Source organism: Phlebotomus papatasi, chromosome 2 (assembly GCF_024763615.1).
Source record: "Phlebotomus papatasi isolate M1 chromosome 2, Ppap_2.1, whole genome shotgun sequence".
Classification (NCBI taxonomy): Eukaryota; Metazoa; Arthropoda; class Insecta; order Diptera; family Psychodidae; genus Phlebotomus; species Phlebotomus papatasi.
Genome location: NC_077223.1, coordinates 105,636,849 through 105,660,630, shown reverse-complemented (window position 1 = coordinate 105,660,630; position 23,782 = coordinate 105,636,849). Strand labels below are relative to the sequence as shown.

Genomic DNA, 23,782 nt, shown 5'->3' with positions numbered 1-23,782 from the left:
AGGAAATTTTTATTGATTTTAGAATTGACAGTATAATGAATTTTTTCTAGCTAATTTCTTATTTCCGCCGACAGACATTCTTTGGTGTATACAGTGCTTTTTTTATTCTTGCCACAAATTAGTTTATAATAAAATAAGATTTCGATGTAGGATTTATTCGAAATTGGTCAGAAATTACAGTATGGTAGAATTTGATGCAAGTATTGTGCAAAATCGTAATTAAAAGAATATACTTCTAATATCTTATCGTCTTTTAGTGCTCGAGCGTCTTATCTGGAAATTTGAAAAAAAAAGACTTTTTCTCCTTCAATATATCACATGCCATTTTACCAATGAAACACGCGGCTATATTTAATTTCTAATCAACAAACACAATCTCTTTTCCCTTGAATTGAACAAATAAAATATTCAAAAGCACGATCCATTACTTTTTTTTCTTCTAGTAGCAAAATAGAAGGAAAATTGAAGATAAAGGGCATTTCAGTTTGATACTCAAAAGATTAAAAGACAAATGTCGTTTCACTGATTTTACAATGGCCCGAATTTTCCTTATGTTTAGGGGAGATGTACTTAATTTCGGACACGCTGCACATAAGCTTCAAAGTCTCATGTTTGAAGATAAATAATCTTTTATATGAATTTGGCGCATTTTACTCTTTCTTTTGTAAAAAAAACAAACTTTTGATCAATAAAATTTTGCATTCCTTCTGTAAAATATTTCTTTTACTAATTTAAAAATTTTATTTAATTTTCTCAAAACTATAATCAGAAAGAGATTTAACCATAGAACATATTGCGATAAAAAACTAATTTATTAAACATATTTGCATTTGTGTTTTTTTTTAATTCTTCATTGTCGAAGACGTCCGTAACAAACTTATGACAGAATAGGAATCTTTCGACAAGATAATGCAAATTTTATATTTAAACCAAAATATCTAGGATTCAGAAAGATGATATACGCGTGAAATTCAGATCAATATGTTTTTTATATAATTTTGCCGCAGAAGTTGATTTTATCGATTACTCAGGAGCACAGATAATTGAGGTTACGCGTTTTTGAACTAGCTTAATTCGACAAGAGCGCCCCTAGTATCCATGTGCCGAACTTCAACCATGTCAGAGAATTATTGAATTTTGTGAACCCTTTTATTTAAATATTTTTTAAAATCATCAAAATCGATTGAGCGGAAGTCGAGATTATTGAGGTTATGGGATATGAAATTGATTTTTGCGACCGAGCCGTACCTGAATCGGTCCCATGATCGGGTGTAATATTTTGTAGGACCTTTCATTAATCCCTCAATTATCAAATTCGGTCAAACAGACTCTGAGTTACGACGTTTTGAACTTTGTGAACCTTAAGCGTTCGTTCATCCGGATTTATTGATAACATGGAGCAAGGAAGGAACTTAGACGCGTATTGAGGGTTTTCATTGGAACTAAATCGGTGCTACTGAACCAGGGGGGTGACATTAGCTCTGAAAAATGCGACCAGTTTTAGTGTAATTTTTTTCCTGTTTTCGTACACATTTCACGAGATATCTCAAAAACTACGTAGATTGCTAATTTGAGGTTTTCGGTTGCCTCTTCGTTATTAAATTGGCTTTAATTTTGTATTTGTATTATTTGCTAATTCGTTCTACAATGACAGAAAACAGCTTATAAACTTAAAAGTTTTTTTGGCTTGCTAGAAACATACGGGAAACATAGGAAACGTCATGCCCCTGTACTGAACAGTCCCCGGGAACTGACTATTTCTGCCATCACGAGTTCGAGCATTTTGCAAAGTTGTGACGCTTTGCCACGCCTTACGATCTGTTATTCGTGCATTATAGCCCTCCTTTGAGCATTTTCAATCAATTTTCCCCGATGACTGTGCAAAATGAGTATCCTTTGTAAATGTTACGATAAAACTTACCTAACACCTCAAGAATGAAGATATTTCTCTCTCGTTAAATGCCTGAAAAGAGCGAAGAAATCATCAGATGTTATCGGGCGCTAGAAAAGGATGTACCTGTCAATAAGTGAAAATCTCAACTAATTGTACTATTGGTGATTAAGCATTTAAAAAGTCATCAGATGATGTCAAAAGTCTTCATAATAATGCTTATGTCTATCACACAGTGCCAAGAGCATCTGTTTCCGCTTCAGGAATGTTTTTACGAGATGTGATATATTTTGTATTCTAGAAAAAATATACTCGTAACCTCCTTCTGCTGTCTGTCACTCATTCTCGCTAGAATTCTGGTCTGGTGTGCCTGTGTCATCATAATTTTCTTCTCACCATTATGTCTCATTTCTATCTTGTTCTTTAATTTCCAATGAGCAATCGTGGAAAATTCAATAAAGTGAAAAAGAACAGAGAGACACAGATCAAGAACGGATGAAATTATGAGGAAATCCCCATCAGACACACACCTTATTAAATCGTTTTTTTTTTTGCGATTTACCGAATGAATAGAACATTACATAGAAAATCGTCTTGGAATATGAAAGAGACGAAGAAGAATCAGTTATAAATCCAAATAAACTTTTGGTAGCCGAGATTGTATCAGGCAACTTCGCAGCATTACATCATAATACGATATACTGCAAGTCAATTATGGCAGTACCTAATCATTTGTGGTTAATAATATTCTATTTCGATCAGCTACAAAAGCAAAAATTGATCTGAATTGATCTTAAGCCAAATCTAAAATGGTAATATGGTTCATAATGCCTCCGGCACACCTTTTAGATCGGTAAAATTTCATGAAATCAAAATTCGCGTCCCTTTCTCAAAAGATTTGCATAAGTCTATCCTACCCTTTCGACTCCGAATTGGACTGAACTAAATTTAATTTGGTGTGATGTTCAAAAGAAGAAGAAGAGTGCAAGTGTAGGAAAGACATATGCAAAAGCTTTTAAGAAAGGAATGTGAATTTCGATTTTATGAAATTTTCCTGATCTAAAAGGTGTGCCAGGGTCACAACTTCTTAATTTTTCCTTTTTTCAGGAATACTTCACTAATTATATGCATTTAGGAAGCATCTAAACGGTGGGATTTTATTTCGAAATCGCCATTTTGACACAAAAGTCCTCCACTGAGCTTTAGACCGGTACATTTGCCTATCTTTTGGCGCTTAAAATCTACCTCTTCGAAAGCTCCATTTGTATATGTTCTTCAAATATTTTGACATTTAAGCGATTTTAAATAATTTTTTTTTGTTTTTCAAGAGATGTTTTTCTCGTGATTTATTTTCAAATTACCAAAAGTCGAAAAGCAGGTGAAATAGGGACACGGTATCGACCTCTCTTTTGAATGTATCGTTTAATCTTCTTAATATGGTCGAATTATTAACTAGACATCATTAAATAGAAATAAATAGTTAAATACAATAAAATTGATTTATAGAAAAATAAAAACTTAGGATATTTTCTTAATTTAGCAACAATATTGCCATAAAATTCTGCGGTAAGACGGTTTTAATTGATATAGAAAATTGGGTGTCTCATCTCCTCTTCCTTATGAAGTGTTCGTCACCAGGCATAAATATTAACTTTACCACTCTTTAACAAATTCTTTGATTGTAAAACACTGTGTGATTGACGTTTGAAACGTTTCGAAATAAAATAGAAAGTCTTCCAGACTATCTATTTTAGTTAGAGCACACATGGAGAATTTATAACAGAGGGTGGAGAAAATTTATCTCAGGCATAAACCACTAGAGGAGATTTCCCGAGACTCACCGGTGCATAGCACAGTGGGGTGCATTTCGAAATCCCCCCGTATAGAAGACGACTTAAAGGGGAATTTCGAAATGCCTTGGTGTGTCTCGGGAAATCCCTCTAGTGGTTCATTCCTGAGATAAATTTTCTCTATCTGTTGTAAATTCCCCAAGTGTGCCCCGACTGAAATAAAATGTGTGGTAGACTTTCTATTTTATTTCGAAACGTTCCGATCTTCATCCCGGGGCTTGAATTATCTTTTTAATAAATTAGGCACTACATTTTTTCTCAGGAAATTCCCGTTTTTGGGAATTCCTTGGGAAAGTTTTATTTCGAAATGGATACTTTGAATCAAAACTCCCGCCCTTTTGGATCGTCTCAAAATAAGGAATTGAGTAAAGTGTTATAATTTGGAATTAGTGTTACAAGTTTGACAATTCGCCGGTACAAGTTGAACATGGGTTTTTTCTTGATATACAATACAAAATTTGTTTTTAAGCACAAGGAACCAAATTATAAAACTAAAGCATTAAAAATATACAAATAAAAATGAAGTTCTAAATTTATCAAGACAAAAAGCCCTGTCCAAATTGTACCATTATCCAACTTGTACCACTTTACCCTAGCTAAGAAAATTTATTTTTAACTGACAATAAAATACTAATACATCTACAGGAAATACGAGACTGTAGATAGAATGTTCCGCTGAATTTGAATTCTTTCCACTGAATCAATACAAACTACATTTATTCATATAGTGCAACTATCAAAGAAAAGAATTTGCCACTCAAACTTCAAATTAGTAGAGGGAATGGAGAAAAATATTATCAAAATCGACGCAATGTTAAACTTTCCGTGCGTAACTTTGCACAATTTTCCATAACTAAAAATTATCCAAAATCGTCTACTTTATCGGCTTTAGATCTGTGAATAAGAAAACTGTGTAGTAGGACTATTAAGCCTAAAGGAGTTGGATGACCATGTCACATATAAACCATGTCGAAAACTGACCGAATCACAGTTGGCAAGCATGGAAAATTGCTCGAATTGCCTGTAATACGATTCAGAGAGCAATTAATACGAACAGTAATATCTTACTCATCGTATTTCTCCACTAGAGCGTACTCTTTCTGACACACGTGATATTCCATTTGAATTTTGAATACTATATACCTCTCTCTCCGGCTTTTCTTAATATTAATATTAATCTTATATATGACACCGCGGGGAGGGAGAAAGCCCGTCCTGCCGAAGACTTTTCTAAGCCAATGGTACCAATCACTATTCAGCTGAAGTGTTACCTCTGAGGAGTGCTATAATGGCGGCCACTTACGTCTCTATCACTATAGTTCCGCCAGATGGGGTTCTGAGTTCTCAACGAATTATTTCGAAGGCACAATCGAATCCGGCGACCACCGACTTAGAAGCCGATTCGATTTTGACTTCGGAATAACTCGTCGAGTATTCACAACCCTATCTAGCGGAACTATAGCGATATCGTAAATTGAGGTTAGCAGCCGTTAAAGCACCCCTCAGACTTATCACCCCAGCTAAACATTGATTGGTACCGTTGGCTTAGAAGAATCTTCGACAGTACGGACTTCCTTCCTCTAGGCTCAACAGTCCTACTACAACTGCAAAATTTAAGCCCGATTACACAAGGCCAGGTTCAATCTCGGACCACAAAAGCTGAGATCACGAAGAGTACAGCAATGTTTTGGAGGGGTTTGTGTAATAAGTACAACAACAACATATCAGAATGAAACTACAAGACCTCATTCATCTTTCTCCTTTTCGTGTGGTTTTCACATCCAAAACTCGTTTGTCTTTTGGATTTTTATTCTCCAATGTCTCAAGAGAAACAGCGGGAAAAAAGGTCTGAAAATTGCCCGGAAATGTCATCATGATTCTCCTCTATGTGACACTACACAATCAACATGAAACTTTAATTGTGGAAGACTCCACTCAATGATCGTGATGTGGTTATTTAGCAATTTTCACTATTACCAATTTGGATGTGTGTAAATTTGTTTCGTTCTTTGCTTTCCAAGTGACCAACATTTGGTAATTTCCGCTACGCATTAAAATCTTTTTTTTTCTCCTTACTTTAATGTAAAAATATACACATTTTATGAAACTTTTCCACCTTTATAGCGATAAATATTGTGTCCTCGACCTCTTTCCTTAAAATAGTTTTAACATGCATAAAAATAACCACTGTTTGTTTTTTACCTGAGATTCTTTAGAATATCATCTTTATATTTAGGTGAGGGTGTAGCAGCTTCACGTATGAATGACTTTAAAGAATGTGTATATTCTCGAAGTAACTAAAATGTCTATGAATTGTGCTGTATTATCAGATAGCCAATATCCAATTAAAGCATCTTGCTCTTATTTGTGTAATGTTGTGCATAGAAAATCACAAAAGACAATACGGAAAAATAAGAGTTGTTAGAGTTAACATGTATTAAATTTGAGACGCGGTTTGTTCTGTCAAAATCTGACGTTTCTGGCTGGTAAGAACAGCCCGCGATAGTCCAGACAGATCCGGTTTTTAACACCATTAATAACCATTCGGATGACTTGGCAGTTTTCCACGTGTTTTTTCAAACTTCATACCGTTTCATTTAAACTTCAGCGGGCATTAAATGCTAATCTAACCCAAATGTTCTGTCTTTTCCAGATAACCGTGCTTGCTTGGTCATTTCTAATAGATTTTTTTCTTTCTACCCCTTTTAATCTACCTAGAAAACCACGTCAAATTCTTAGTTCATACCAGGATATTATTGCCGATCATATTTTGACCGTAAACCGATCTGCGCGCCATCTACGATTTCATCAAAATTCTACGTCTAGTCTAGTTCATCACATCTAAAATAGAACAAATATCCCCGCATGGCGTTTTTTATATTTAAATCATTGAAATACAAGCTTTTCGGAGTAGTTAGTTAAACTTTGACTTTCAAAAAATCGAAATGACAATTTTTTTAGGTAACAAGTACAGTATAAACCATAAGTGTACTGTACAAGCCGCAAACTTTCGTTTCTGGGTCAATTCACCAAAATAATTGGTCTGTACTCATCAGTTATTATTACCCCCTTGGACAACCCCATCCCTGCATATGAAAAAATAATAATGTATGTCCCGAACTCCACTTACGGGAAGGCCTACTAAATTCTTCTATGGAACGTTGTGCCACCATTATTATTATTATTACACGTTAATACCGCCTCCGCTGGCCTAGTAATTGAGTTCCATTTATTTTAGTAATAAAGACAAATTCACCGTGTCCCAAACAACCCCGCGCTCCCCTAGTTCTATTCAAAACGAATAAATTGTGTTAAAAAAAAGTTATATAGGGTAAAGTGGTACAAGTTGGACAATAATGGTACAATTTGGACAGGGCTTTTTGTCTTAATAAATTTAGTACTTAATTTTTATTTGTATATTTTTAATGCTTTAGTTTTATAATTTGGTTCCTTGTGCTTAAAAACAAATTTTGTACTGTATTTATCAAAAAAAAAAACCATGTCCAACTTGTACCGGCGAATTGTCCAAATTGTAACACTTATTCCAAATTATATCACTTTACCCTAGAAAAAATTGTATATAAGTTTTAATCACATTTCTAGGTTTACTAAACATTCAAATTTTGTGAATCGTTATTTTCAACGTCGTAGCTACGAGCGGTGGTTTCTTGAACCTACAACGCTTTAAAGAATTCTTACATTACACGACAATTTTCAGTCGTAATACACCTAAGACGTATCTTTTTCCTCTTTTTTCCATTAAACCTATAAATTGAGCTTCTAGTTCATTGGAATTTCTCAAGAACTGTAGCTTAATGAATATTTTATGGTTGATTACCAATGTGAGAAAATTGCAATTGTTTGCTTTTTATGTTGCCCATCGTAAAAATCATTAATGCCACTAAATTCTAACTCCTACTACTTTTCTTCTGGTTTATTGCAGACACTGGAATTCGACAGAGAAGGATTGACAAAGCTAAAGAAGGCAATTAAAGCCATTCACAATTCTGGAAATAGTGAGTTTTTCACATTGATTTACTCCCATTCAATTGGATATAATTGCATTATATGGAATTACTCTATTGCAGCTCATGTGGATAATGAAATGTGTCTTGTACGAGCACTTGAGAGACTAGGAAGTGTGGCTCTGTCGAAGGAGGAACCCGATATTGGGGCTGCTTTTCTTAAATTTTCTGTCGTCACCAAAGAACTTAGTGCTCTCATGAAGACACTCATGCAGAACATCAGCAATATTGTCATGTTTCCCGTTGATTCATTCCTCAAGTCTGAACTGAGGGGGGTCAAAGGTGAGATGAAACGTCCATTTGACAAGGCTGCCAAGGACTACGAGTCAAAATTCCTCAAAATAGAAAAGGAAAAGAAATCTCAGGCCAAGGAAGCAGGGTGGATAAGAACGGAAGTAACACCAGCTGAAATTGCCGATGAGATGGAAAAGGAACGTCGGGTTTTTCAGATACAAATGTGTGAAGTGAGTACAATTAACTTAAATCTTTTGAAAAAAATGTTAATATACTTTTTCTGTCCATAGTATTTAATAAAATTCAATGAGATCAAAACCAAGAAGGGAATCGAGTTACTTCAACATCTTGTGGAATATTACCATGCTCAAAACAAGTAAGTTTTGGAAAATGTTTCATGAAATCCGAATACACTGGTAAAAATGAATGGTTCAATAGGGATCATTTCAAAAGAATCATGGCCTCTAAAAGGTTTATTTTCATCAAATCACTTGAATTGAATTGATTCTTCTTTAATGAATCACTTCAGTGATCCAACTAAAGGATCACATTCAATGATACATTGAAAGGTTTCTCGAATCGATTATTTCAGAAAGATCGATGTTTATGAATATTTTTCTGCCAACTAATAAAAGGAAAACGGCGAAAATTAGTGTTTTTAGGTTTAATAGGAATATATAGGGGAAAGTGCTCTCCCTTCGAACGTTCATGCCTTCGAATAATGTGAATTTCTTTTGTTTTTCTTGAGGAATTTTCACTAAATTATCATGGAATTATCAACAATTGGTGATAAGCCAACTAATATTTAATGGAAATGTGTAATTCTCTTAGAAAAACTAAAAGAAAATTCACATTATTCGAAGGCATGAACGTTCGAAGGGAGCGTACTTTCCCCTAGTAAGGCAGAATGTGACATTTTTGAGATAACTATTTTCAATCTTCAGGATATTACGCCAAAAAATATCGAAAATATGGGATACATTCAAATAGATCAAATTCGATCATTTCAATTGGATCACTATTGCGATTATTTTCCATGAATTTTCTTACTAAACAAAACCATTAAAACAGTAAATAAAAATGTGTTTACTGTATTTCCTCATATAAGGGGAACGTGTCTAAACTAATAAATTGATAGCTTTAAAATTTTAACCGTGATATTTCAGCGATTGAAAATATGGTACGATATGTCAAAAGTGATACATTTGACTTTTAGTGACGTCAGTGACAGTCACTCCCAAGCAGCATTTATCGCCATAAATGAGTAGAGATGTCTGATATCTATACGAAAATTATGGCGAAGACTTTATAAATTTCTTCTATATAACCGTATAAAAGAGGCCCATATTCGGGTGAATGGGGAATTTTTATACCCAAAATATAACAATTTTTTATTTTATACCTAATCAAGTCATCCTGTACGGTAAAATGTATTGATTATGACTAAATAAAATATAATCACTCTGTAATACCAATGTTATAACCATCGACTGAAGAACTTTCATTTCTTGTCCATTTTCCTTTAAGACTTGCTCAAATATTTTCCTCAAATGAATAATTATTTATCCTCAACGATTCAGTCACATTTTCTGTGCCTTGTGCACTTTTATCGCGTATGAAAGTTTAATGCAATAACTTTTTTCCGTTAGAGGATTAAATATTAGTGAACAAAATTTCATTCCCGACTTGAAATTCTTAAGGGAAAGCTGATAAATTAAAGAAAATAAAATTGAATAAGTTTATTGCCCTTTCCATCATATCACTGAAAAACTTATGGATATCAGATTTTTACTGCTTGTATTGGTGGAATACATCATTTTAAGTACCATTCTGGACAAATATCGAGGCTCATCAATGTTTTGTGCATAATTTTACATTAAATTGGGTTTAGCGGCACCAATTTTCTGTAATTTTTCACGCCATAATCTTCTTGTTGTTCCGATAAAATAAAATTGAGATGCTATAACCTGAATAAATAAAAAATATAGAAGAAAACACATCTTGACATATTTTTGTGATTATATTTACATTAGGTCGTACATTATATTCACATTACAAATTCCTTATAACAATAATGTTAATGCACAGTAAACACTTCAATTTTATGCTTTTTATGAAAATTTTCTGCATTCTGGACACTGTTTCTGCAATTTAGTTTTACGTTAGAAGATCAGGAAGCTGTCCTAATGTTTACAATTTGGCTACACCGCAATTAAAGAAAGAAAATGTTAACTTTCACGAACCAAGTATTAATTCATAATTTTTCCATCAATTACACTCACTTTTTCGTATTTGATCCCTTATTTCTATGTGCTCGACTCCAATGCAAACGTTGGTGCACTTCAAGGCTTTAATTTATGTTTAACATCACCTTTTTCACAAATTTTCATTTGAATATGAATCTCTGCTTAGTAAACAAAGCGGAATTTGACAATTAAAACGTGATGTTCATACAGTTTCACGACATTATGTCAACATAATAGCAAGAATATGTAAGATAAATATACTTTCGATGTTTTTGACACAGATTTATACATTTTCACTCAAAAATAGATTATATTATAACTTGTTTATTGATCTAAAAACATTTAGTCATAATTTTAAGAGAAAATACCAATATATTAACAGGAGTTTATCAAATAAATTGTATTGTTCTTATTAATAGTAAATAACTGATATTTTCTATACATTTTTTAGTTAAGTTATTTTTCTGGCATACAACGCACATAAATTTCATATATGCACACAGACAATATACTTTCATCATGTCCACACATTATATTTTTTAGAAATAGCTCCATTACGTTGGAAATATATTGGTTACAATTGAGACATACATTATATTTGGATATCAAATGCCGCTTGGGTGAGACTCGCTGAGCGCATAAATAAACGGGGTGCTCTCGTTGTGGAATTTGTGTCCTTTTAGACATTCAGTGGGGCTTTTCTACAAATTATAATGTTATAGCTAAAAAAGAATTAAGTTTGGAGACTAGTGAAAACGTGAAAATTTTGCCAAAAGTGAATTAAAAAAAGTGAAAAATAAAATAATCCACAGTTGCACGGATTTGTACAATTCTAAGTAATTTTTTCGGTGTTCCACCCCCGGAAAGAGGTCTCTTGAAAGAACGATCTTTCTGTTCATCAAAATAGTGAAAAAAAAATCCTTAGATTTTCATTTTGTAAAATGTGTTTTATTTTGCCCTACGTTCTCGCTTCGGAACATTTAGAAGCGCATATCTGGAAATATTTCAGTTTCTCTTTTTTTCAGGGATTACCGACGAATTTGCGTTCTAAATCTATCAAAAAAAATATAAGAGAATGTACAGAATATCGGTTAAAAAAAATCTTTTGAAAAATGGTTATAATTTCCAGAATTTCTATTTAAACTAAAAATATACGTCAATTTGAATTAAAATTCATAAATAAATCAAATTAGCCAAATAAACTGAAAATATCAGTAAATTAATATATAACAAAAAAAATCTCTTGTCAAAAATGTATTTACAAGTAAAAAAAATTGATGTAATAACTGTAAATGGTAAAAACAAATAAGAATAAAAAATTCATTTGCAGGACAATAATAATATGTTTTTCTTTTAATTTGTTTTGAAGGGCAAATGCATTATTCAATTCAATTCAATTATATATTTCTCCTAAAATCTTGCTTAGTTGCGTTTGCCGCCGACTTACCACTACCGATCTCATCAGGTAAACGGCAGAAACCCTGAATCATAGATCGTATATGCCAGAAAATTACATTTAAAAAAGATTAAAAAGTTATCATTTTAAAAGATCCATTTGATCTATTTTAGTGTATCGCTCACTGATCCATTGAAAAGCTCCTCAAAGTGAACCATTCAAAGTATCAAAATTTGATTCTTTTGCAATGCATCAAAATGATGTTTCAAAAAAGGATCAAAATGAAACATTTGAAATGATGGATCATATTTGATTCACCAAAAGGATCGCGAATGGATCAAAATGATCCACCTTTTTTTACAAGTGTAGAAATCATAAGGGATATTCCTTATCTTCTAGCTACTTCAAAGATGGTCTGAAGACAATCGCCCACTTTGGCACTTACATTGATGATCTGAGTGCCAAGCTACAGAGTATAAAACAGAAGCAGGATGAAGAACGAAAACGCCTCCTTGAACTCAGAACACTCTTACGCAGTACGCCGGATTTTGATCGTGTAGAACACGTGATAACGGACAAAGGAGCCGGATACTCCTTGCATCAGTTGCAGGGTGATAAGAATCACGGAGTCACGAGATCAGGGCATTTACTGAAGAAAAGCGAAGGCAAGGTCAGACGCGTGTGGCAGAAGAGACGCTGTCGCGTAACAGCTGATGGCTTTCTAGACATTTGCCATGCGGACGAAACAAAACCACCAACTCGTGTAAATCTGCTCACGTGCCAGATTAAGCCCGTTCCTGATGACAAGAGAGGCTTCGATCTCATTAGCTACAATCGCCCCTATCACTTTCAAGCCGAAGATGAGGCTGATCAAAAAGCCTGGATGGCGGTATTGGTGAATTGCAAAGAAAAAGCCCTTGCTAAGGCTTTTCAGCATGCCAATCCGCAGATGTCACCCAGTTTGATTGAACTACAAAAAACGGTGATACGATACGTTCAGAATCTACCGGGGAATGATCAGTGCTGTGATTGTGGTTCTCGGAATGACGTCACATGGATTAGTCTCAACTTTGGTGTTCTAGTTTGTATCCAATGTTCCGGAGTTCATCGTGATCTCGGTGTACATCATTCCCGCATCCAAAGCTTAACCCTGGACAACCTCACGACAGCACATCTCCTGATAGCCCGAGCTATGGGCAATAGTCAGCTGAACGAGGTTATGGAGGCTACCCTGGGAAAGATGAAGCTAACTCCGGACAGCACAATGGAGGAGCGCTATGACTTCATCCGTGCCAAATATGTGGCTAAGCGCTATGTGATGCGAACCTGTGCTGACGATCGAGATCTTCGTGCTGATCTCGAGCAAGCTATCATCAATGCCGATCTCAGTCTGTTGCTGCAAGTCTGGGCAGAAGGAGCTGACTTCACCTGTGTTCTGCCATCATCGGATTTCGGTGAGACTGCCCTACATTTGGCCGTTCTCCGCGAAATGGGTTCCACTCTCCACATTGTAGATTTCCTAATACAAAATATGCCAGCTCATGGTCTCAACAAGACCACAAATCCACCAGGACCAATGGATATGTCCGGCAAAAATACACCTCTTCACTTATGTGCTTTGCACGATCGCCAAGAATGCATGAAACTCCTCCTGAGATCAGGAGCTGAGTATGAATTGAAGAACTCAATGAACAAAACGCCACTGGACATTTCCAAAGAGATGGGACACGATGCATGCCGAGAGTTGATAGAGTGTGCCATAAGGCGAGAAAAGAATGCATTCGATCACATTAATACCGATTGGAATCTACCACCGGACGACGGAAGCACAGATTTCAGTGATGATGACACCGTAATTGATGAGAGAAAGTCCCGAAGTCGCCCACCAAGCTACGCCGGAGGAGATTCACCCGTAGCACTTCGTTCCCGCTCCTCCACATGCGACAGTATTCAAAGTGGCTCAAGTCCCAGTTCAAGTTGCAACCCAAGAGCCGGAACTAGTCCGAAAAACCAGATTTACTTCCCACAGAACACAGCCGGTGGCTCCAGTCCCAATTCCATGAGTGCCATGAAACAGGTGACCAGTCAGCCGACAACCAGGAAGTCCACCAATGTGGGCAATGTTGGATCACTGAAGAAACGTACAGCACCAGCTCCACCACCCACCTCAGCTGCCCTCCAGCAACAAACAATCTACGGAACCCTTCCGCATGCTCAACGCCATGTTGAGTCCAGTGAAGCACGCTCCGGAGGCAGTTCGGGTACACAGAAAACCACCGAAATGTACAGCACTCTGCCACATCTAAGGAATGCCTCATCCGTTGACAGTGGCAGTGGAAAACCCATGGCATTCCATTACGATAATAAGACTTACGAACGCTTTGAACCACTTATGCCAGCGTCGCAGCAAGCCAGATACGATAAGCACAAATATGACGTCACAAATGATCCATCGGGAAATCTCTTACCGTGTTTTGGCACCCACAAGAGATCCCCAAGTGGAGAATCCATTGGAAGCAGAAATATTCACTTGGGTGAGTGCTCTTGGACCACACTTTTAACATTCACATTTTAAACATTCACCTTTTTTTTTTGAAACACTTTAAATATTGACTTTTTGCTTTCTCAGCTGGAGCTAAACTCGTCCTGCCAACTGGAGAAATTCCAACACTTAAGCCAGTCGATAAGAATGTACTGAGACCACGTCTCCCGCCGCCTGGACCACCCAACAATGGACATGGTTTGCAAATTTATTTGACATTTTTCTTTACTACAGTAGACTCTCAATCGGCTCTTTTTCAATCGGGCGAAAAAATTTTGTTGACAATTTTCACGTTTATGAAGCTAATTTGCTCAAATTCGCTGTAGTTCTTCCTATTTTATCGTGATTCTTTATAATTGAGCGCTTTTTGTGGAATTTATAAGGGCTTTGACGCCCAAATCTATCGATAAACCGGATGACATTTCGCCATAAATACCCTCTTTACGTCATACTCAATGGTTCTTTACTTTAATCACTACTAAAGAAACAAAGTACCTGTCTTATTCCTAAATCCCGGAGTAGCTTCTGAGCCCTCTCTTCCAGTAAAACACTGTACGACTTATTTTGCCTTTTTTACTCATGTTCTTCTTCTTCTTTTTCTATTTTATGTAAAGGCTGTCGGATTACTCATGTTCAACTTCAAAACTAAATTTTGACTAAATTAATGACAAGAGGAAGCGCCACCTCTTGAGAAACACTGAACGTTATTATACGAGTTTAAATATTGTAGAAGTCCTCAAGCTACAAGTACGCCATTTTGTTTATAAGGATGACTACAAAAAGTTAAAGTGTGATGCAAGTAGCTCTTCCGAAAACACGATTGTAATACGTCTTTTTTTGATAAAAACTACAAAATAAGAAGTGAAAATATTTCTTGGGCATGCAGTAGATAGAAAAAATTAATGACGAGTTCTTAACGGTTCGAATTCGAAACTATCTATTGACATGCGTTCCCCACATCTTACTTTATCTTCCAACTAAACAAAAAACCCGTTTAAGGGAAATGATTGCACGTCGTAGCCGTATATCGGAAAATCTGCGAAGTTATGAGTCAGATGTTGGAATTTCGCTCTAAAAACTTTCTAGTTCTTCTTTATGTTTTTATTGGCCGACGTTTCGATCCTTGGTTGGGACCTTCTTCAGGGCATCAAAAACTGGGAGAACAATTGTAAATATTAAAACAACACCATCAACTTTCACTGACACTACGTATTGCTCCTCATCCATCAGCAGTGGAAGATTGACTTGCGAAGTTATCCTAGACATATCGTCAGTTGCGTCTACCTCTGTCGTATTTGCATTACTTTTGTGTCAGCATTTCACGCAAGAGGAGACGTCTGTATTGTAGCTTGCACCGAATGCAGATACAAAACAAATGCAGATACGACAGAGGTAGACGCAACCGGCGATATATCATGAATGATTAATTTGCTCCACCACTAATTCGTTTAGATTCTCTCCAGATCAACAAAGTTTTATTGAAACGGAAACTGATAAGAAAAAAAGGGATTAGTGGTAGGAAGCAAAGGAGACTCTTATTATTAAAAATTAAGTACGTTGATACTTATTTTTTGACAGCTATACAAGTAGAAAAATGTCTCGAATCACTGTTTTCAACTTTAGATAATGGTCTCAATTCTGTGACCAAGATCAAGATCAAAATTTCAAGCTGTCAAATATTTCCAAGATCAAGATATCATATTCTGACGCGAAGCATTAATGGAACGTAAAATGTCTTAGCTAAAAACGAAGATTTCAAGATTTTCCACACTTAATGAAACGTCATTTCTGACAAATATATTCATTTCTCTGTTGAATTTGCTAAAATTTAGCCGTATAAATTAGAAAAAATAATTATAGGTTGCATTAAATAATATATGACAGTCCATAATCTGGAATAAACAAATAATGCAAACAAAACTTGTGACATGTAATAAAATGCCTGAGCTAAAAGAAAAGCCGAAGAGAATTTGGTGGTGCCTGTTGGCATTCTTCGAAATGTCACGAAAATTCACGCGAAAGTTAAGTCATTTTCACAAGAAAATGCTTTTAATAATTTAGTTGAATACAGTTATTTGAGTTAATTGTAAATTACTGTCGATATTACAACATTGGAATGAAATTTTGATCTAGAAGACTCATATTCTTTTGAGCTGTCCCAAAATTCAGGATAGGTTTGAGAAAAATCCTTTTGTACAACACTATTTTGGTTAATAAGGAATGCAAAAGTACGTATTACAAGAAGGGACACGACCTGCTAATAAGGATAAAATAGAGAAGAAAATATTTTGTGGCATTTTAGAATTTTTTGCAACCGCAGCGCCGCCACACGTTTGTCAAGTGAGTTATTTATGTCTCTATCTCTCTCTCACAGTTGAATTGCGCGCGATTTAAGAACTTTCCATTTCAAGTGATATTTGCATTTTATTTCTTTGTATTAACTGAGTTAACTGAGTTTCTGATCAATTTGTGAGTCGGCTTCAAACAGCTCCATATAAAAAAAACACTTCATAGGGGGCTAGATGGAAATGGACTCTGGTAGTTCCCATTCTCAAAATTACTAATCCAAAATTCCCTACTGACTTCAGGCCCGTTAGTCTTCTTATTCTTTTAAACGCCTTTCAGTTTCTTCTTCATGACCAAAGCTGAGAAAAATCGTACGGTAACAGGCTCCTTTGTGACTTTCAAAGTACTATGACAGTTCTTCTAAATCAATTTATGACGTTTCGTGTTCTTTCGAAATCATTTCGTGGCTCTTGTTTTGTTCGTCTTCACTCTTTTCGTTCAGTAATAACCTTCCCGATTAAACTGAATTAGACTGAAATTGCAGAGTTTGAACTTAATTAAATTTATTATAGATTTTGACAAATATTAAAATTGGCAGACAGATGAAACTGTAAACGAATTAACGTTTCGAAATAAAAAAGAAAATCTCATAAACCTCTCGTTCGGTAACAACCTCCTCAATTTGAGAACTCTGTCCAGTTGAGGTTTTTTTCTATACAGATTCGAAAACCAGAGAGAACTTACAGTAGACTCTCGCGTATCCGTCTCTTGGTCCGGGTGACATAAAAATTTTAAAAATTTTAATTTTTAAAATTAAGAGCTAATGTATATTTTTCATCGTGTATGTTTTCTTCAACTAGCTACATCATTGGACCGAGGCATGTCTAATGGGCAGTCAAATGAGAGTATCAGTTCACTGGATGATGGAGGACCAACTGCACCACCGAGGAAGGTAATATTTTCGTTGAAATGCCGAAAAAATGAGAAAAAGATGAAAAGACACTGATTTCAATAATTTTCTTGAATTCTTATATCTTTACACAATTATTGTTTTATTAATTTTTGACACAAAAAAAAATAACACTTTAGTTCCTACACCTCCAATTTGTAAACAAATTTTATATATTTTACTTCTTGTTAACAAATGTTAGTATTTTATGTTTAATTGCATATAAAATGTGATGATATTAAATAAAAACGAATAATCAATATTCTACAGCGTAAAAGCACGAGATTGGCAGTGAACAAACCCATGAATTTAATGGTATTTATTCCTTTTGAGAAGAGCCAAAGAATTTGATGACTTGAGTTCAGGGGGTGGTATAAAAATTTAGTGGCTTTTGTGATACTGTCCCTGTTATAAAGAGATTGTTGTTAAAATTCATGTCAAATAAATTCAAAAATTATTAAGTCTTCAAATCGCATCTACTAAAATGTGTCATAAGTCATAAGCTTTTTATTAAATTGTATGTTTTTTTTTGTGTTTAGTGTCTCGTTTAGTTTACCAAAAAAAGAACTCTAAAAGGTATAAAAGGAAACATCTATAATTAGCTTCTGTTGAAAATTCTTACAGTTAATGGATCAGCAACAATCTCCTTCGCGAGGAAGCGATTTCGGCGATTTATTGGATTACTCGAGATCACTAGATTTGGACTTATCATCAGGTCTCTTGGATAATTCACTGGATTCCAGTGAAGGTGGAAATATCATGATAGACACCTCTTCGCCAAATTATAGTCACTACAAAACTTCATCTGGGAGGGGCAGTAACCATTCACAGAATTATGTGAGTAAAATTTAAATTAATTTTTTATACCAATAAGAAAAAACTGGTATAATTATGACAGCATTTTACTGTTACGTTTGGAATTTAAGCAAAACCGTTTTAACTATTTTGGTGCTTAATTATTTCGTCATACATTAGGAAACCGTCTTGAAAACGCGTCATGCAATGTCTTTCGTGTTTTGGAGATTGTCCAGACGGATATTTCGTCCCTTTCGTCCATATACGACAATACAGTTGAATTATTCCTAATAACAGTTTTTCAAGATTAAAGATTAAAAATGCTCTAAAAGGCATATTTTTCAACCGAGTGGGGTCATATTTGGCTCGTTGGAAAGGTCTTGGAATTCCTGACAAGCTTAAACCAATTTCAATCGGTTATAAACCGGTAAAAATTCAATTATACTGCTAAAGTAATTTGACCGATCTTTTGAATAATTTATAAATCGATTGTGAACCGATAATGAACCGGTTATGAACTGATAAAATTTTTGCCCAAAAATCAATTTTATTGGAAAATATTTAATATTGTTTGTGACAGCTAAGCAATACGGTTGTCAACACAATTTTTGTAGTTCCAATGCTCACTGTTACGAGTGCAAAACTGTGTCCTTCACATAATTTAGTACGGGATATTTCCTATGGAAGCTTCTTAACCCTCTAACGTCTGATTCTTTAATATGCTAGAAAAAGTAATAAGATAAGTTTTTCTATGCTAATTATGGTCCAACAAACTCAAAAATACCATGTGTTCGTCATTATGATTTTTAGTTTGAGCGCCAGGTGAGAAAAGATGAAGATACCTTGAGGAGCATGATAAGTGTTTAGATATCAAATGACCAAAATATTTTTATTTAAAAATATTGAACAAAGAGTAAAATAAATTAATTCTAAATATTTTTATTAATGGCTTTTCTATGATTACTATAAAAAATATATATTTTTAGAAAAACTTAAGAATTTTTAAAATTTAGCATTGACAAAACTTAAGTTGTGTCAATCGCTCTGATTTTTTACAAATATAATTCACAGATCAGCTATGAAAATGTCACTTTTTTGTACATCTTGAAGGTACTATGAAATACATTGTTTATCTTCTGGCCTTATTCATGATCTTGGACATTTAAATTCGAATTAGTGATCTCATAATCACAGCCAAAATCTGCTTCTTCGTATATTACGACCAAATCCATGAATTCCTGTCGTTTATTACTGATCAATTCCAAGAATTAGACCTGACTACTCGCTGTGGGCTGTTTTTATTCCATTTTAATTGTTTTCTGAGAGAGAAATTATGCAAAACAGTTATTTACTTGAACAGAAGAATTAAGTGATAAGGCAGGTTATTTTTGAATTTTTTACATCGAACTACCCAAGAGGCTCCAGAGAGTATCTTCAGTTTTTGCTCCTAAAACTCACAATTTCAATTTTTATGGTTATCAAACTAAATATATGAAGCAGAATAACACATCTTTCATGAAATATAATATTTGCTTCGCTCGGAATACCTTACACAATAAAAAAAATTAACACTATTATAGTGTGTAATCTTTGACACCACTATTATAGTGTTAAATTTGGAAAAAATGTTTAATTTAAAATTGTTTAATTTAAATTGTTTAATTTAATTTCAAGTTGTTGAATTTAAAAATAGTTGAATTTTTGTGTGTAAGCTCAAAAATTGTTGAACTTTCATTTCATTTCGTTTATTTCAGTTTTTTGCCTTTTTGGACATTTGTAATGCTTTTTCCTATACCTGGGATCCTCCCTAATGCGAGATAATTACATCTGATGTTTTGATCTTCACGATATACTTATTATGCATATAAATATTTGATGTTCTATACTACTTTTGCCCAATAAAAAGCATCTCGACTGAAGTATATGTCTTAAATGGAAATTCAACAATTTTTACACAACTTTTGTTTAAAAATTCAACAACTTTGGTTAAAATACACAAGGTTTCACACTATAATAGTGTTAAAAATTATGATCAAACTATAATCAGGGGCATGACATAACCTATGTTTTCCATATGTTTCTAGCGAGCCGAAAAAACTTTTGAGTTTATTAGCTGTTTTATGTCATTGTAGAATGAATTAGCAAAAAATTCTAATATAAAATAAAAGCCAATTTAATAACGAAGAGGCAACCGAAAACTCTAAATTGGCAACCTACGTAGTTTTGGAGATATCTCGTGAAATGTATACGAAAACAGAGAAAAATTTACACTAATACTGGTCGCATATTTCAGAGTTAATGTCACCCCCTGACTATAATAGTGTTAATTTTTGATCATGTGACAAAAAATATCATAAAGTTGTGTATTTTTTCACACTATAATAATATGGAAAACTATAATCATACTATAATAGTGGTAGTTTTTAGAATTTTTCAACAGTATTAAATTACAAAATATTTTTGAAAATCTTTTATGACTATAATAGTGAGAAATTTTACACAGATCGCAATTAAATAATTAATTTATCCGATTTCACACTATTATAGTGTTAAAATTTTACACATTTTCAAATTAAACAACGTTGTTGAAAATTTTTCAACTATAATAGTGGTAATTTTCAATCACGTGACAATAAATTACCAAATTATTATGCATTTTTTAAACATTTTTAAATCAAGCAACTAAAATGGTCGATTTTGCACTATTATAGTAGTAAAATTTTACACATTTTTTTACTGTGTAGATGGTTTTTTTGCACTTTGAAAACGAGAAATGTTGCACAAGAAAATTTGCTGTTTTTTCTCTGATCTGTCACAAGAAACTGACAACAGCAACCAAACGAAAGCTCAAAATGAATTCAAACCTTCTAGAAATGCTAGTAAGACTACGATTGAGGGTACTAAACCAATTTTAAGTAAATAAAACATTTATTGTCACAGTGAATGCGATTTTTGTAATGCTACTCTGCACAGTAAAAAATTATTGGCTGCTTTACCATGATTTTCATTGTAAATTTTACATTAAACATGTAATCATGTGTACTGTTATACATTTGTGTAATTTGTACACATTTTGTCTGAAAACTGTGTAATTTTACACGAAATATGTAAGAAAATGTACACAATTGTGTAATCATTCGCAATTTATTACACTGTTTGCAATTACATCAAATTAAATTACACATTTTCATATTACACATTTTGCTGAAATACATAATTTGTGTAACTTTCCAAGAATAATCGTGGTAAATAAGCAAACCAACGATTATCCTTGTAAATTTTTTTTACTGTGTGGAGTAACTCTAAAGCGATAGAGGGTTAAAGTAAGGTATGATAGGTAGGGGTTAAAGCAGGTTTTAATTTACCCTTATGTGGTTACCGACGGAATATTTGTATTGTGAAAAAACCGGTGAGCGTCGGAGATATAGGGCAGCTCAGAAAAACAACGATTCTTCCCAAGAAAGTGGGAAGAATCGTTGTTTTAATTTACGCTTACCAGTAAGGTCAAAAGTCAGTTTCATATCAGTTACTAAGAGCTTCATGGAGCTCCCAGCAATGGCCATTCGATGTTCACTGGGCTTGCTCCTGAATTTACCACGAAAATTTATCATATGACATTGCCATATCGGTGCAGAATTCCCCTTCTGGTCAGACAAGATTCTTCATGGGTTAAACCATTTCAAACACTATTTAATAATAAAGTGTAACTGTCTCGGAAATGAATTTTCCACACAGAATTCAAATCAGGAAAGAGAATGGAGAAAAATATTATCAAAATCCACGCAATGTCAAACTTCTGTCATTTTAGAAAATGACATTTCTGGCAAGATAATTAGAATTTTTTTAAGTGATAAGAGAAATTGCATAAGAACTTAAGCAGAAAGAGAAAGCTTAAAATTGGTATACCTTTATTTACTGATTTCATGTAAATTCAAAGAGTACCACCGGATACCGAAGATGTCGTGCTCTCTACGATTGCAATGCAGACAATGATGACGAGCTGGAATTCAAGGAGGGCGAGATTTTGATAGTGCTCAATGAGAAAACCGACGATGAGAACTGGATGGAAGGCGAAATTGAGGGTGATAGTACGAGACGTGGAATGTTTCCTGTAAGTTTTGTCCACATGTTGCCGGATTAAAAAAATCAACTTTGCCCCAAGAGTCATTGCTCAAAAAAACAAGATCAAACCTTTTTTTTCCAACCAAATTTGACAAGAAAACAATAAGATGGAAACAAGAATAAAAAGAAACTACATAAAATCACAAACATTTTTTTCCTAAAGAAAAAAGAATACTAAAATGGAAAAGAACAATGAAATTAAACTGAAAACAATATACATGCTGCCATATTTGTAAATAATTATTTAGAATGATCAAGAAAATATTCAAAAAATCAAATTAAAAACTGTAGTAATTTTGAAAAAAAACAGTAACACAAAAAAGTATCAAAATCTGAGAAACAAGTCCACAATATTGTAGAGAGAGTTACAAAAAAAAAAGTAGAGTATAAACAGATATTAGAAAAGAAAAATCATAATAAATGTTGAAGTATGAATTAAGGAACAATGTTCAAAAAAAGACGCTTGTTGTAAATGTTTCTTTTTGTCCGTTTTGAGGGTAGGAAAAGAAGACCATATGAATAGAGATTTCCTGGAGAATCGAGAGAGTATTATTAAAAAAAAAATTGAAAGATAAAAATAAATATTATGAGATTAGAATCAGATGAAAAAATATTTAAAAAAAAGAGAGAGGTAACTATTTAGAATGAAAATAAAGAAATAAAAAAAAACACGTATACATGATATTGTGAATGTTGTAACGTTTAATTTTTTTTTAATAGTTCTTAAGAAAAGAGAAAAGAGTTCACTATGAGACAGAAATTTAAGTTACTATTACATTTTTTCATGTTGTTATTACAATGCTTCTTTTTCCCTTGAATTTTGTGTCTACTTTCCTATTTTTTTACACCAAACATTTTTTTATAACTTTTTTTTTATTATTTTTGCTCTATTCTTATCTATTTCTTTTTTTTTATACTGTAATCTATTTTTTATATATATAATTCATATTAGTTTCCCCTGTTGACACAAAATAACTCACATAAGAGACTTTCTTTTTTGTCAAAATACTCGATATTTAGTGCGATAAAATGACGAAGCAAACGAACTTTGGAGGATAATATATGACAAAATTTTATCTTATGAACCAAAGAATGATATCACTGTAAGGAAAAGTGAATTTGTGTATTCGAAAAAAAAATAATTATTATAGTTCGCTTCTCTCAAATTAAAGACATGATACATCAATAATCGCATAAAAGACTTTTCATCTTGTTTTTCTTCATATTTTTATTCGTTTTCACAGGATGGTGTATGCAACGTTGACTTTAGGGGAAAGGCTCATAATTTTGGGCAGTTTCTAAATTTGAACACTTTGAGGGTAAAATTGGACACTAAAAATAAATTGATTAAAATTACGGATTTCTAGGGTAAGTGTGCCAAATTTCGGCATAGCTGCATGCAAGCGCCAAAGTCTTAAATTTGAAATGTAATATTTTTAATACAAA

The 23,782-nt window shown here is 33.7% G+C and overlaps 1 protein-coding gene across 2 annotated transcripts in view; it reads left to right on the top strand.

The window, feature by feature from the left end:
* Positions 1 to 23,535, top strand: part of LOC129800604 (arfGAP with SH3 domain, ANK repeat and PH domain-containing protein) — a 36,845-nt gene extending 13,310 nt beyond the window's left edge. Inside the window, exons 2-10 of one of the 2 annotated variants that reach the window (XM_055845113.1) lie at positions 7,685 to 7,757; positions 7,830 to 8,230; positions 8,291 to 8,376; positions 12,042 to 14,176; positions 14,272 to 14,382; positions 17,331 to 17,422; positions 17,690 to 17,734; positions 18,044 to 18,256; positions 22,152 to 23,535. In XM_055845113.1, coding sequence (XP_055701088.1) covers positions 7,685 to 7,757; positions 7,830 to 8,230; positions 8,291 to 8,376; positions 12,042 to 14,176; positions 14,272 to 14,382; positions 17,331 to 17,422; positions 17,690 to 17,734; positions 18,044 to 18,256; positions 22,152 to 22,355 — 3,360 coding nt within the window. In that variant the 3' untranslated portion in view covers positions 22,356 to 23,535. The remainder of the gene's footprint in view (positions 1 to 7,684; positions 7,758 to 7,829; positions 8,231 to 8,290; positions 8,377 to 12,041; positions 14,177 to 14,271; positions 14,383 to 17,330; positions 17,423 to 17,689; positions 17,735 to 18,043; positions 18,257 to 22,151) is intronic. The other variant, XM_055845114.1, reaches the window with a different exon arrangement.
* Positions 23,536 to 23,782: the final 247 nt, after the last annotated feature.